At 39.8% G+C, this 14831-nt stretch overlaps 1 protein-coding gene across 1 annotated transcript in view; it reads right to left on the bottom strand.

Moving 5' to 3' along the window:
• The window catches only part of l3mbtl2 (L3MBTL histone methyl-lysine binding protein 2), a 111507-nt gene that overhangs the window by 73122 nt on the left and 23554 nt on the right, over nt 1-14831 (bottom strand). The window contains exons 7-11 of the mRNA XM_043679902.2: nt 13985-14119; nt 11817-11905; nt 8846-9074; nt 5211-5293; nt 683-787 (exon numbers count right to left, since the gene is read on the bottom strand). Of these exons, the coding sequence (XP_043535837.1) occupies nt 683-787; nt 5211-5293; nt 8846-9074; nt 11817-11905; nt 13985-14119 (641 nt within the window). The remainder of the gene's footprint in view (nt 1-682; nt 788-5210; nt 5294-8845; nt 9075-11816; nt 11906-13984; nt 14120-14831) is intronic.

The raw sequence follows: 14831 nt of genomic DNA, 5'->3' as shown, positions 1-14831 counted from the left end.
CAGAAATTATTTTAAGTTCAGTTAGCAACTTTACTTAAAGCAGGGGATCCAATCTGAATTTATGTAAACTAAACAAAAAAAAAGCAGGGCTGCCCAAACTGTGGCTCAAGATACCCAAGGTGGTGATGGATATGAAGTTTTAGGATCACAAAATCTGAGTCAGCAATGATTGCCATGGAACTTGGACTGATTTCTGACAGCTGGAAAACCCTTCAAATCCTCAGCTTTCTTTGTTCGTATTGGTGGGCGTGGCCTAATAAATTGCACTTTGAGGCCTAGATTGCTGCTGCTGCAAATCAGTTTATGAATAGATTGGTAGCGTTCATTTTTTGGAGAAACAGTCCTTTTTATTAATTATCCAGCCAGGAGGGGGATGGGGTGAAGAGTGGAAGAGGGACCAAATTTGGCAGGGATGAGAGATGTTCAATTCATTTCACCCCACTCCAAAGCTCCATAAATCTTACCTAACCAAATATTCATGTAGGGAGTCACCCACAACCTGAGGCACTGAATTAAGATCACACTGGAAAAGAAACTTTGGAAAGAGTTTAAGAGCACTGATTGAGCGATAATTTTCCTTCCAATGATGTGATAGCCCTGAAATCCAGCTTATCTAAAGCAGTAGTGCATTCTATGCATAACAGAACATCAGTCCCAACAAACCAAAACCAAATTTTCTTACCTTTCGGACACTGGCAACACAAATAGTGGATAGATTCAGCGGATCAATGGCCTCTAGTTTCATCCCATCTTCAAACCAATCATTATTAGCATAAACTGCTCGCACCTAGAATCAGAAAGGTTTTAAAACTACATCAAGTTTGAAAAATACAAATGCCTTGCACTGTGCAAGAAGAAAATGTTGAAAACACAGGAACTAGGAGCAGGAGTAGGCCATTCAACCTCTCAAGCTTGCTCAGTCTTTCAGCACAATCGTGACGGATCTCAACTCAACCTCAACTCCACTTTCTCACCTACTCTCCATCAACTGTACTCAGATAGTGAACTCTACATTCACGACCCTTTGAGAAACAATTTCTCCTCACTGGTTTTAGATCTGCTACCATTTATTCTAAAACTATGACCTCCCATTCTAAATAATGAAACATCCTTTAAGTCTACGTTAATTCCTTTAGCATCTTGTGTATGTCAAATGGATTGCCTCTCATCCTTCTAAACTCCAGAGAGTATAGGCCTAAACTGCTCAATTTGTCTTCATAAGAAAATCCCTCATCTTTGGAATCAGTCTAGTGAACCTCCTCTGAACTGCCTCTAATGCAAGTACATTCCTCCTCAGATAAAAAAAGGACCAAAATTGTACACAATACTCCAGGTGCAGTTCCATTGATGCCTTGCACAGTTGCAGCAACACTTCACTACTCTCATACTCTATTTCATTAACAATAAAAAGGCAAAAATTTCATTTGCCTTTCTTATATCTGGTGTTGCTAGAAAAGCTCAGCAGGTCTGGCAGCATCAGTGAAGAGAAATCAGAGCTAACGTTTCGGGTCCAGTAACCCCTCCTCCGAACAGCTGTTTTGAAGAAGGGTGACCAGGCCAGTAAAGTTAACTGATTTCTCTTCACAGATGATGCCAGACCTGCTGAGCTTTTCCAGCAACTTCTGTTTTTGTTTCCAATTTGCAGCATCCGCTTTCAGTTTTTGTTAGCTGCTGTACCTGCATACTAGTTTTCTGTGACACCACAAATCAGTCAATATCAGAACAGAGAAGAGAAATAAACGGTTTCAAACTGTTGATGATAGGTCCATGTTATTGCTATGTTAATTCATCTGAACTTAAACATAGATGTTGACTAGTCTGCCAAGTATTTTCATGACTAACTGAGTTTTTCCACTTTTACACTACCTTCAAAAAAAGCTCTCAACTGACAGCCATGACTCAGTCACAGCACTCTACAAAATTAACGTGCTTGAGTTTGGCATTATCTTGGCCAACTGCTTGCTGGTTTTGGGAATGCATTCAGAGACTCAAAAACATTACAGCTGGCTTCTAATTTACATCCGCAGCGATGTGGAATCAACAGTCTCATACGGTTACATTTGTCTAATACACAAACACATTCACTGGGTATGCCACTGCTGTAGTAATAACATCACTGGGCCAATAACCTAAAGGCTAGTTTAACACTCCTGGCAAGATTGTTCAATTCCTACCATTGTGGAATGTAAATCAAATTTGTTAAATCTGATTAGATCACAGCAATAGGTCACAAGGGAAGGAAATCTGTTGTCCTCAATCTGCTCTGGTCTATGCAACAATGTAGATCAAGAACAAATCAGGTAGGCAATAAATACTGGCCTTGCCAGTAATATCCATATCCTGTGGAATAACACAAAATATTTTCAATTTACCATTTCAAGTGATTATTGTCAAATATATTAAATTAAGTGTTTATTAAATAATTAGAGGTTTCACTAACAAATCCTGAAAAGTTGGATTCGCAAGACAACATTAAACATAGCATTAGAAATATTTCTATTCCTAAATGCCCTTGAACATAAGAGGCAATCACATTGCTATGGATCTGGAATCAAGTGCCATACACCCCTGCTACAAATATCTAAATTGTTGGGAAGCGCTAAACCTCTTTACACCACAAAGGCCCCAGACTTGAAAATTTGTTTCAAATGTGTTGACCCTGTCATACTCAGTGAGTAATAGCCAGATAGAAGCAAGTGCAAGAATCCAAACTGATTTTGTTGGAGTTTTTATTGGTAAATTAAGGAGCTCTGTTCAGGTGGTCTACTTGAGATTGGCGAAACCATGGACAAAGACAAATGCTTCCAATCCAAGGCAAAATTTATGGAGAGTTTTAACACTGCCAATGCGTGACCCCCCCCCATCCCAAAATAAAAATAGACAAAGGGCAAGTTTACAGTATCACTGCAAGATATTAATCAATTTCAGGTACATCAGAGGTGCTTTTTTTTGGTGGAAGATATTATGTAAAATCTCAAACTGCCTGTCAAAATATTTGGAATTCTCTACCCCAAAATGCTCCAGGTGCTCAGTTGCTGAACATCTTCAGACAGACACTGATAGACCTTTAGGCACTAAGGGAGATGAAAATAAGGAATAAGTTCTAGGATTTTGACCCTAACAGCATTCTACATCTACCTACATAAAATGAACTGCAATGGTTCAAGGCAGCAGCTATCACCAATTTCTGAAGAGCAATAAGGAATCAGCAAATAAATGCTAGCTCAGGCAGCCATGGCCAAATCACATGAACAAATTTCAAAAAGAGGATAGGAAGGTGGCTGTGTGGTAGCCTTTGAATTGTTTCATTCACACACTACCTCATGTTCGTGACCTACACTGGCTCCCAGCTAAGTAATGGCAGGATATTAAAATTCTCATACTTGTTTCCAAATCTCTTCATGCATTCACCCTTCCCTAGATCTTTAATCTCCTCCAGCCCTACAACCTTGAGATATATCTGTGCTGCTACTCTAATTCTGGCCTCTTGAACATTACCAATTTAGACTGCTTCCCATTAGCACTCATCCTTGCAGTTTTCTAGGCCTTAAGTTCTGGATTTCCCTCCCTACACCTTTCTGCCTCTCGAGCTCACCTTCCTCCTTTTAAAAATAGTCTTTTAAAACTGACTTCTCTGAAGACGTATTTAGCCAATTACCTTCATATTTTCGTTGGTGCCTACTGCACCATTATTTCATAATTCTCCTGCAAAGAATACTGAATACATTGCAACATTAACTCAATTGTTTCAAACATCTATTTGGGCAACTAAATATGTTAATTGAAACCTGATCTAATTAGCACATAAAAGCAGAGAAAATAGGAGTAAGCCATTCAGCCATTCGAGCTTACTCTCTCATTCAATATGATCATAGTCGATCATCCAACTCAGCCTGTTCCCATTATTCCCACTCATCCTTTGATTCTTAGCCCCAACTACTATATCCAACTCAATCATGTGTTGGCCTTAACCACATTTGGTGGTAGCAAATTTCACATGCTTTCCACTCTCTGGCTGAAGAAAATCTCTCATTTTATGCTTAAACGGTTTAACCTGTATTCTGAGACTACAACTGATTGACCACCCTGCCAGCCCCAAAAACAACCAACCATCAGAAACATCCTTCCTGCATCCAGTCCTGTTAGAATTTTGTATGTTTCTGAGATCCCCCTATTTCTTCTGAACGTTAACAATTACACTGCTCACCAATTCAACCTTTCCGCATAGGTCAGTCCCTGCCATCCCAGAAATCAGCTTGGTAAGCACTTTTATTTGAGCAAGAATATTTTTCTACACATAAGCAGACCAAAACTCTGCAGTATTCCAGGTGTGGTCACATCAAGGCCCTGTATAATTGTAGCAAGACATCCCTGCTCTTGTACTCAAATCATGATGCCATGAAGGCCAATGTACCACTTACAGCCTTAAATGACAGCTGCACCTGCAGACTTACCTTTAGTTACTGGTGCAGGAGAACACCCAGGACCCATTGCACATTCCCCTATCAATTTCCAGCCTTTTTATATAACAATCCACCTTCTTGTTATTGTTACCGAAGTGGATGACCTGACATTTATCCACATTATACTGTATCTGTTATGCATTTGTTCAAATCATATTGAAGCATCTCTGCATCCTCCTCACAGCTCACTCACCCATGCAGCTTTATGTCATCTACTAATTTGGGGTCATTACATTTAGTTCTCTCAACTAAATTAATATTTTGTAAATAATTGGGGTGCTGCTATCACTGATCTTTGCTATACCCCACGAGTCACTGCCTGCCATTTAGGAAAAAAATGGCCATTTGATCCTACTATGTTTCTTGTCTGCTAACCAGATTTCAATACACTACCCCTAATTCCATGTGTTTTAATTTTACATACTAATCTCTTATGTGGGACTTCTCAAAAGCCTTCTGAAAGACCAAATAAACCACATCCACCAGGTCCCACTCATCAACTTTACTAGTTGCACCCCCTTTTGCTAAAACCTCTTCATTCAGTAGTCTGGGATGTAGATTATCAGGCCGTAGGGATTTATTTGCCTTCAGTCCCGTCAATTGCCTGAACACCATTTACTCGTACTGATTTTCATCAGTTCCTCCCTCACACTAAAGCCCGATGTTCCAGCATTTCTGGTATGCTATGTGCCCTACGTACCCATTTATCCAGAACAAAGAAAAGAAATGCAAAACGTTGTCCCTTACTTTTTTAAAGAGATGGGGTAAAGCATAACAGAAGACTTTCCTGAACGTTGGGTATGAGCTTACATCTGCTCTGGTCACTCCTCCTTAGAAAAAAAAGGATTAAAATTTTAGTTTAAAACTATGCAAACCAGAAAGCTACAAGTTTCAATTTCCTATGTAATACATAAGATCCAATGTTCTCTAACTCACTATGACAAGTTCACAACACAAATGGCTAAATTCGAGTTTTTTCACTTTTTTTTGATAACTAAGACAAAGTCACTTTGTTCAGTCCAATGACTGAACTTGCCTTCATGCCATTTATAGTAGTCAGTATTCCATGCAGCTGCAAATACCCACAAAACATTGAAACAACACCAGATATTTTGGAATTTTGAAGACATGTGGTGTCTCATAAAAACAGACTGCAAACCTTATGACAAGTAATTTACATTTAGTATAATAGCTTAGGCCAACAAGTTACAACAATGAAATTCCTCACTATTCAGAGTAAGCAGTGTATTCATTCTTGTGTGGCTTTGATCTATCATTTGGAAGACAAAGTAAATAAAATACTAAGTCAAAATTTTGAAGAGTCATTAGATTCGAAATACTGTTTCTCTGCACAAATGCTGCCAGACCTGTTGAGTTTCTCCAGCATTTGTCTTTGTAATTAAAATACTAGTAGAGAATTTCAAAAGCATGTCCTTTTGTTGTTTACAATAGAGTACTGACTATACTTAATCAGTCTGTGCGTGCAAAACTCAAAACGTAACATGTAACATTAGATACAGTCCTGTGATTAGACCACATTCAAGAGGGTGCTAAGAATCATACAACCACAGTGAAAAGTCGAGAATGTGACTCAGTTATGCTCACTAGAAGTTACATGTCTCAATATAACTTGTTTACTATTTCGTATAGAACAACCTGGCCTTTACAGTTCAAAGGCACTTGTCTAAGAATTGCACATTGCTTTTGAATCAAATAAAAGCATGGGGACAATAGTTTCCTGGTGTATTCGCCATAGCAATGCGTCAACAAGAGCTGACTTGGCAACCAATCAACACCATTGCCTGATGTATTATAAATTATTGCTCCCTTTGAAATGGGGTCTTCTTGAATCTGTCCTGAGTGCATGACGAAAAGTTTTGACAACATGCCTGTTTGAGCAGTACTCAAGTTTTCTTTATATTTATGCTCCGGCAATAGATGCCACTGACATTTATTAGTCTTCCCCAATTGCCCAACTTGGTAGTTGGGTATCATCTCCCAAAACCATTGCAGCCCACATGCTGAAAGTAGCCCCACAGGGCTGTTCCACAGGCAAGTGTAGAACAATAACAACAACAAGTTAGTTAATTTTACTCAGAACACAGATAAATATGATACAAGTTCCAAGTGAAATTACATTGAATCCTCACAGTTCCTTGCAATATTAAAAACAAATACAGTCTTATCTTTCAAGTCAGTCCACAAGTCATAGGAACAGAAGCAGGCCATTCAGTCCATTGAGTCTGCTCTATCATTAATAAAATCATAGCTGATCTCAATCCTTAGCTCCATTTTCCTACCTTTTCCCCATAACCATAGATTCCCTTCCCAATTAAAAATGTTTACCACAGAAGCTGGATATTCAACTATAGTTAAGGCTGAGACAAACAAAAAAATTCCACAGATTCACTAACCTCAGAAGAAATCTCCTTCATCTATTTTAAATATGAAGCGCCTTATTCAGAGATTATGCCCTCTGGTCCTAGACTCTCTCACAAAAGGAAACAACCTTTCCATGTCAACCCTGTCAATTCCCCTTCAAAATATTTTCTATTTCAGGAAGGTTGCCTCTTATTCTTCTAAACTCCGATGAGTACAGACCAAACCTACACAAACCCTCCTTATAAGATGGTCCTTAAAAACCCAGGATCAGCCTTGTAAACATCCTCTGTATTGCCTCCAATGCCAGTGCATCTTTCCTTTGATAACCCGCCCAAAATCATGTATTCCAGCTGTGGACTGACTAGTTTTAATAAAATTTCCCTCTTGTTAAAATTCCATTAAATTGGAAATAAAGTCTGACATTCTATTTGTTTTCCCAATTATCTTTTGAATTTGTATGCTAGTTTTATGATTTACTCCAGAGCTCTCTGTTGCTTTCTGCGGTCTCGCAGTTTAAATCAGCATTTACTAAACTGACTGCTGCTAGTCTCTTATCAACGGGTGCTTTCCAAGTGCCTTGCTATGCTGCAATGCCTGAAGACTTTTTCTAGCCCATCTAGATAGGACGTCAAACACTTCACCTCTTGTCTGTCTAAACTCCATATCAGGTTCACCTAGTTAGAATTGTAAAAGGCATGCTGTTTATGAATGCTATGATCTGGTGACACATTGAAAGAACAGTTCAATCACTCATATCCTTCCTTCAGCAGTTGTGCTCCCAAACAAAAATCAGATTTCCATAAAAAAAATTATAAGACTGGGTTGCGTTTGGCTTGCAAATTTTACTTTAAAATCTATCAGCTGCCTTGAATGTAACTGACCCAAAGTCACCTATCATCTTAGTTATTACTGCTCTTACTACACACCTCTCTGTGGCATCTCTTCACCTCCTAGTCATCCCTTTCATTCCTTCCACATGCCACTTCCCTCGCCCAGTCTCCTCCCCCAATGCTTCACTCATTCCCTTTTGTTCACCAACCCCTTCTCGAAGTGAGGTTGCAGAATTGGGTCGGTCTCAGAAAAGGGAAATTGGGGGAGAGGGAAGAGGCGAGACCAGGGAGTGGAAGAAATTAGAGGGTTGGGAGAGGCAGAGTACAAAGAATCTAGTGTTTAAAAAGCAAACCAAGCATGCATAATTATTGAACAGTTCGTCGTCTAGATTTGGAAGGAAAATGGTGGCATAATGTATGATTGACCTTGTAATTCAGAGGCCTAAATTAATATATGGGAATGAATCTCAACACTGCAGCTTGAAGAATTTAAATTGAATTAATGAAGATCTACGACTAAAAAGTGAACATTTGTAATGATGACCTGAAAACTACCACAGATTGTTGTAAAATCCCATTAGGTTCACTAATGTCCTTCAGGGAAACAATGTCATCCTGACCCATTCTGGCTTGCATGTGTTTCAAGACCCAGAGTAACTTAGTTAACTCTTAACTGCCTTCTGAAATGACCTAGCCTTAGTTCTTGGATAATTAGGGACAGGCAACAAATGTTGCCCTTGCTACTGATGCCATATCCTACTAATTACTAACTTTTTTTTTTAAAAAGAAATGAGCTAAAACAGAACAGATGAACAACAAAAGCTGGCCTTGAAAGCAATACCCACATCCCAAAAAAGGATATAAAGGAGGACAATATAGCAGCAATTTAGCAGATTAGTGGATTCACGCCTTAAAACTCTTTTCAGTGTCTTAGAGTTTAAACACATTATTTGTAACTGTCGTCACACAGCATCATTTCTGCTTATGTGCACCAAGCAAATACTTAGGAGAAGGAGATCATTCAGCCATTATAGCCTATCCTACCATTCAATTGGATCCTGGTTGATTTTCATCTTAACTATCTGCCTGCTTTGGTTTCATATCCCTATACCTTTGCTCAACAAAAATCTATCAATCTCAGTTTTAAAAAGATAAGCCCCATTAGCTCACCTGGGTGTTTCACTTTGTGACCCACCCGTTTGGACCATCCCACTGAATGGATGAGGGGACTCCACATGTGGCACCAGAAATCATCATCTTCAGAATCTTCATACAGCAGTCTCAGGCGCCCTCCAATCACAGTATCCACAACCGCTGTCCGCGTACGTGAGATTTGCGCCTTATCAACGACTTCCACACGCATTCCTGGTCGAAAAGGGTATTTCATACTCTCCACCATCTGGGCAGGACAATCAAAAACAAGATTTTCTTCTCAGATAGATGCATCAACTCAATGAGAGAGAAACAAAAATTCTTTCACCTTCTGCTTAGCCTGCTCATTTGAGAAAAATATTTGTGGCAACTTGTACGTTTTCCAAGAGGTTCATTCAAGAGTTTAAACACAACATTGATGAACCATTCAACTGTCAGGGATGTCATAGCCAAGCCACATCTGGTCTCATTTGGTGTTACTTTCTCGCAGTGCTCATTAAATAGAAAAGCACCAATCCCACTCCCCAAACTTAAATTCCTTCCCTACTGCAGCGCAAATGTTATGGATCTTGGGCTCAGTCATACAGCATGGAAACAGACCCTTTGGTCCAACCACATTCCCAAACTAAAGTAGTCCCACCTGCCTGCATTCAGCACTTATCCCGCCAAACTTTCCCTATTCATGTACTTCTCTAAAATGTCTTTGAAATATTGTAACAGTACCTGCATCCACCACTTCCTCTGCTCGTTCATTCCACACACTAACCACTGTGTAAAATAGTTGCCCTTCATGTCCCTTTTAAATCTCTCACCTTAAAAATATGTCCCTAATTTTGAACTCCACCAGGGAAAAGATCCTTGCTATTCACCTTATTTATGCCCCTCATGATTTTATAGACCTCTAAAAAAAGGTCATTCTCTCAACCTCCAATGCTCCAGTGAAAAAAAGGTCCCAGCCTATTTTTATAACGCAAACCTTCCAATCCCAGTAACATCCTGGTAAATCCTTTCTGAACCCTCACCAACGTAATCAACACAGTATTCCATAACAGGCCTCACCAACATCCTGGACAATCATCTTAGTCCCAGGAGATTGCTGGAGTTCCTAAGGGAGTTGCTTTATGCCCAGACAGCTTCAGCTGCAATACTGATGGCTTTTCTTGCTTTCTTTCTCAAAGGTCAGAAACGGGAGATGTTTGATGATGCACGGGTTGCGTTCAATACTATTAGCAACTCCTCAGATGCTGAAGAAATTCATGACCATAAGCAGCAAGATCTGGATGACATTGTAGGTTTAGGCTCGCAAGTAGCCAATAATACAGGGACCACGCAAGTGCCAGGAAATGACCACCTCCAACAAGAAACCATTTCCTAATGCATTCAAAGGCATTAGCATCTCTAAATCTCCAGTCAAGATTCTGGAGAGGTCACCATTGATCAGAGGTGTGAACAATCTTCACCTCTGCCTGTTGTAATGGTCAGGAATTTCTTTATAGAAATCTAAGGCACCACAGAAGTTACAGGGAACATTGGAGAGAATGAACTTTCCACTGTCGCCATGCACAATAGTCATACTGATCAACAGAAGTCCTGACTGGATTAAACTCTTTCCCAGTGTGATGTTTTTAAAGCCTTGCTTGAGTGCAAAGTAAAAAAGAAAATTGACGGGTGAGAGTGTTGTTGAGCGAGGTTGGCTTTCAGATGTTCAGTGGTGTGGTTAGTGGGGTTGCAGGTTGGGTGGCCTCAAACTCCTAGGCGCTAGTAAGATTAGATTACTTACAGTTGGCCCTTCGGCCCAACAAGTCCACACAAACCCTCCGAAGAGCAACCCACCCAGACCCATTCCCCTACATTTACCCCTTCACCTAATACTACAGGCAATTTAGCATGGCCAATTCACCTAACCTGCACATTTTTGGACTGTGGGAAGAAACCGGAGCACCCGGAGGAAACCCATGCAGACACTGGGAGAATGTGCAAACTCCACACAGACGGTTGCCTGAGGCGGGAATTGAACCCGGCTCTCTGGCGTTGTGAGGCAGCAGTGCTAACCACTGTGCCACCGTGCCACTCTAATTTGAGGGAGATAATGCAGCGACATTAGGATTGGGGTAAGAAGTTTAACGTGAACTGGAATTATTTTTGAAAAAGATCAAAAAAGGTTATAACCCTGTTGTGTTCTATTTTGGTGAGGAGTTGCTAATGGAATTGAACACAGCCTATATGTCATCAAACATCTCCCATTTCTGACCTTTAAGAAAACAAGCAAGAAAAGTCATCAGTATTGCAGCTGAAGCTGTCTGGACATAAAGCAATGCCCTTAGGAACTCTAGCAATCTCCTGGGACTAAGGTGATTGTCCAGGATGTTGGTGAGGCCTGTTATGGAGTACTGTGTGCATTTCTGGTCACTCTACTACAGGAAGGATTATTAAATTGGAGAGAGTTCAGAAAGGATTTACCAGGATGGTGCTGGGAATGGAAGGTTTGAGTTATAAAAACAGGCTGGGACTTTTTTTTACTGGAGCATAGGAGTTTGAGGCCACCCAACCTGCAACCCCACTAACCACACCACTGAACATCTGAAAGCCAACCTCGCTCAACAACACTCACACCCGTCAATTTTTTTTTTAACTATGCACTCAAGCAAGGCTTTAAAAACATCACACTGGGAAAGAGTTTGGAAAGAATGAAAACAACAAACAATACACTGCATAATTTAGTACTCTCCTAAACCAACCACTTACGAATTGAAACAATCTCCATATTTCAGAAGATAATAAAAATAATCCTGGGATGGTCAAGATTCAATAAATTCTGCACAAAAGCGTAGAATCACAGCTGCAATATTCCTGATCGTCTATGCTGCACATTGTACCATACTTGTGCAATGGATGAAGATCGCAGACTTTTACATTTGGATTTCACCTCATGAACTTCATTAAGATGTAAAGTACCACCACAGGACAGGCTGTCTTGTGTTTGCCATACCTTATAATGAAAATCAACTGGTAGCGTCTTAGATCCAATTAGTCTCTTTAACAGATAGGCCCTCCAGTCAGTGGTCTTGTTTCGAACAGCTGCACAAGGTGACAAGATCATTTCATAACTCAATATATTGTATTTGGGACTTGATGACAATCTGATTACACCCAATGCTAGCCTGTTTGCAATACAGAGTGGCAGATGGAACAATGCACTATTAAGTTTGACACAAGATTAAAAATGGTAGCACTGGCTACAAGGAGAACAGCCAACTGCTTTGAGTTACAACCAAGATGGAAAACAGTCACTTCAGTTCCCCTACTCCCCACTCCATATAAAACAAAATATTTTGCTGAAGTCCTAATATAGCCAATGATATGCTCTCTCTATCAGGCAGAGGACCAAAAGGTCCATCAACTCTATTTGTTCACTGAACGCAAAATTCATTTACTACAAAATAAAACCCATTCAGCAAAATGCTCTCTGGGGTCAGGAGGTGGTTATTCTTGAAGGTTAAAATAAGGATAGAATGTTCCAAGGTCTGTCAATCTAGTGACCTTGCACATGCGGTCAAGTCACTAATCACACATTGTCATCTCTGGGGTCTTGTCAGATACAGCTTGCACAGGAAATCTTCTAGAATAATTAGCTGGATTTAGACTTAATTAACCACAAAGGTGATTAAAGAATGGAAACAAGCTGGGAAGCTTATTCTTAGCTAGATTTCCCCAACTAATTGTAAACAGAAACAACTTTCTAAGCCATAAATTATTTAAACATAGTATTCATAAAACTAAGGTAAATGACATCTGAAAAGTCCATGTAATTATCTGATTTCTAATAAGTCTTGTTTAAAAAAGATTCAATGTCTCAAAAGATCTTTCAGTGTTTCTTTTATACCTTACCCAGACATCCACACACCACTCAAAACAGTGACAGTTTTCCCATAATCCTTCAGAAACAAGATATCAAATATGAAGTGGTTTCATAATTTTACAATTGTTTTCAGAATTGAAAAACAAATTAAGTGTCAAGGCTGCTTCACAGCTGCACAAGGAAATTCTGCACTTAACATACAGCACTGCAGGGTGCTTAAAGTGTTAATTACTCAAACTTGCAGATTGTAACAGAGCTATTTAAAAATGTAAGAAATGAAAGCAAGAGCAAACTTTATGGTCCCTCAAACCTATTGCGCCATTTAATGAGATCATGTCTGATCTTTAATATCAACTCCACTTTCCATTACCCAAATTCCTTGAGAATGGTTTCCTCTTTTGTGCATTAGCTTGCCTTGCTTATTTTCAGCCCACAGTGCTGTCTAGAAACAGTGCAAAGAAAGAAAGCTGAATATTCGTCATCAACTAGTCTTCAGTTGTGCCTCCTTATGGCCACACATGAATTGTGGACTCTCAGAGCGAGGTAAAAGTTTTAGACAAACTCAGGGAAGTGTGGATCTCCCACATGACATGAAGGCCCATTGACAACCATTGACACATAGCTCCACTATCTGATGGATACCATGGCTAAGTGTATCAAAAATATCAAACTTCATCAAAAATAAATTTCTAAAATCTGTAGTGAAACTGGAGCCAGTCACTGAATGCCATGGTTTCCATGAGGTTGACTGTTTGATGAGGCCCAGGAAGACCAATTACTCTCCATGAATTTGTGGTCACGCAAACTTCTGCTCACTACGTCCGTACACAGTCCTATGCACTCTGTATCGGAATCTCCTGACATTCACTGGCTAAGTAAAGCATCGATTTTACAACTCCTGGCCTGGTTTCCAAATACTTTCAGAGTTTCAGTCAATGTCTCTATAATTTTATCCAATCTCTTCAGTTCTAGAGATGGCTGTACTCCAACCAATTTTGAACTCTATATGTTCTCAAATTTAATCATTCCACCACTTGCAATTATGCCTTCAACTGCTGAGAAAAATCACTGGAATTCTCTCTAAACATTTTGCCCCTCTATTGCTCTTCATCCCAATAAAGATGGTCCTTAAAACTTACCTCTTTGACCAAGTTTTAGACAACATACCCCATATCATTTTATCTGGCTCAGTGTCAGATAACACCATGGGACATTTAAATACATGTAATAGAAAATGCAAGCTGTTGTTTAGCTGTGGTACTGTGCAAAAAACTGCAGTTACTGCTTTGAGAACTTACTCTGAGGAGGCACAAGAGGCTTGCCAAATGTGGCACACCAACCAATTGGATGGATATCTGCAGTTCCCAGGTTATACCAAAAATCCCGTTTCTGGTTGTTTTCAAATCCTTCATACCTCAGCAATGCCTTATAACCTACAAAAAAAAAACACAAAAAGCAATAACAGTTAAAAACTTCAAAAGAAACAACTACACTTGTTACTAAAATACCTGCAATCAGATAATGAGACTCAAAATTCCATTAAGAATGACAGTAGCATGTTATGGACGTCACTGGATTATTAATCCACAGACCCAGGTTAATGGCCCTAAAAAACCTGTTCAATTCCCACCACAGTAGCTGATGGAATATAAATTTAATTCATTTTAAAAATCTGGAATCCAAAGCTGATTCAATCACTTGCCATTCAGAAGCCTGGTCTGGTCTACATATGGCCAAACCCATATCAACATAAAGGGTTGACTTAACTGCCCTCATAGGATAGTCTACAAGTCACTCAGTTCCAAGGCAGTTTGAAGTGAGAAACAAATCCTGACCTTGCCGACATGGCATGAAAGAAAAAAAAAAGGAAGATAAATAATCTATCAAAGTTTGTGAGAAGATTTGTAGCTTTGGTGCTCGTTGCTGTGGTTCTGTTCGCCGAGCTGAAAGTTTTTGTTGCAAACGTTTCGTCCCCTGTCTAGGGGACATCCTCAGTGCTTGGGAGCCTGTGAAGCGCTTCTGTGGTGTTTCCTCCGGCATTTATAGTGGCCTGTCCCTGCCGCTTCCGGTTGTCAGTTTCAGCTGTCCGCTGTAGTGGCCGGTATATTGGGTCCAGGTCAATGTGTTTGTTGATGGAGTTTGTGG

This window comes from Chiloscyllium plagiosum, unplaced genomic scaffold (genome assembly GCF_037043375.1).
Source record: "Chiloscyllium plagiosum isolate Xiang-an unplaced genomic scaffold, Cpla_swu_hap1 HiC_scaffold_33, whole genome shotgun sequence".
Classification (NCBI taxonomy): Eukaryota; Metazoa; Chordata; class Chondrichthyes; order Orectolobiformes; family Hemiscylliidae; genus Chiloscyllium; species Chiloscyllium plagiosum.
This window is presented reverse-complemented; position numbering and strand designations above follow the sequence as displayed.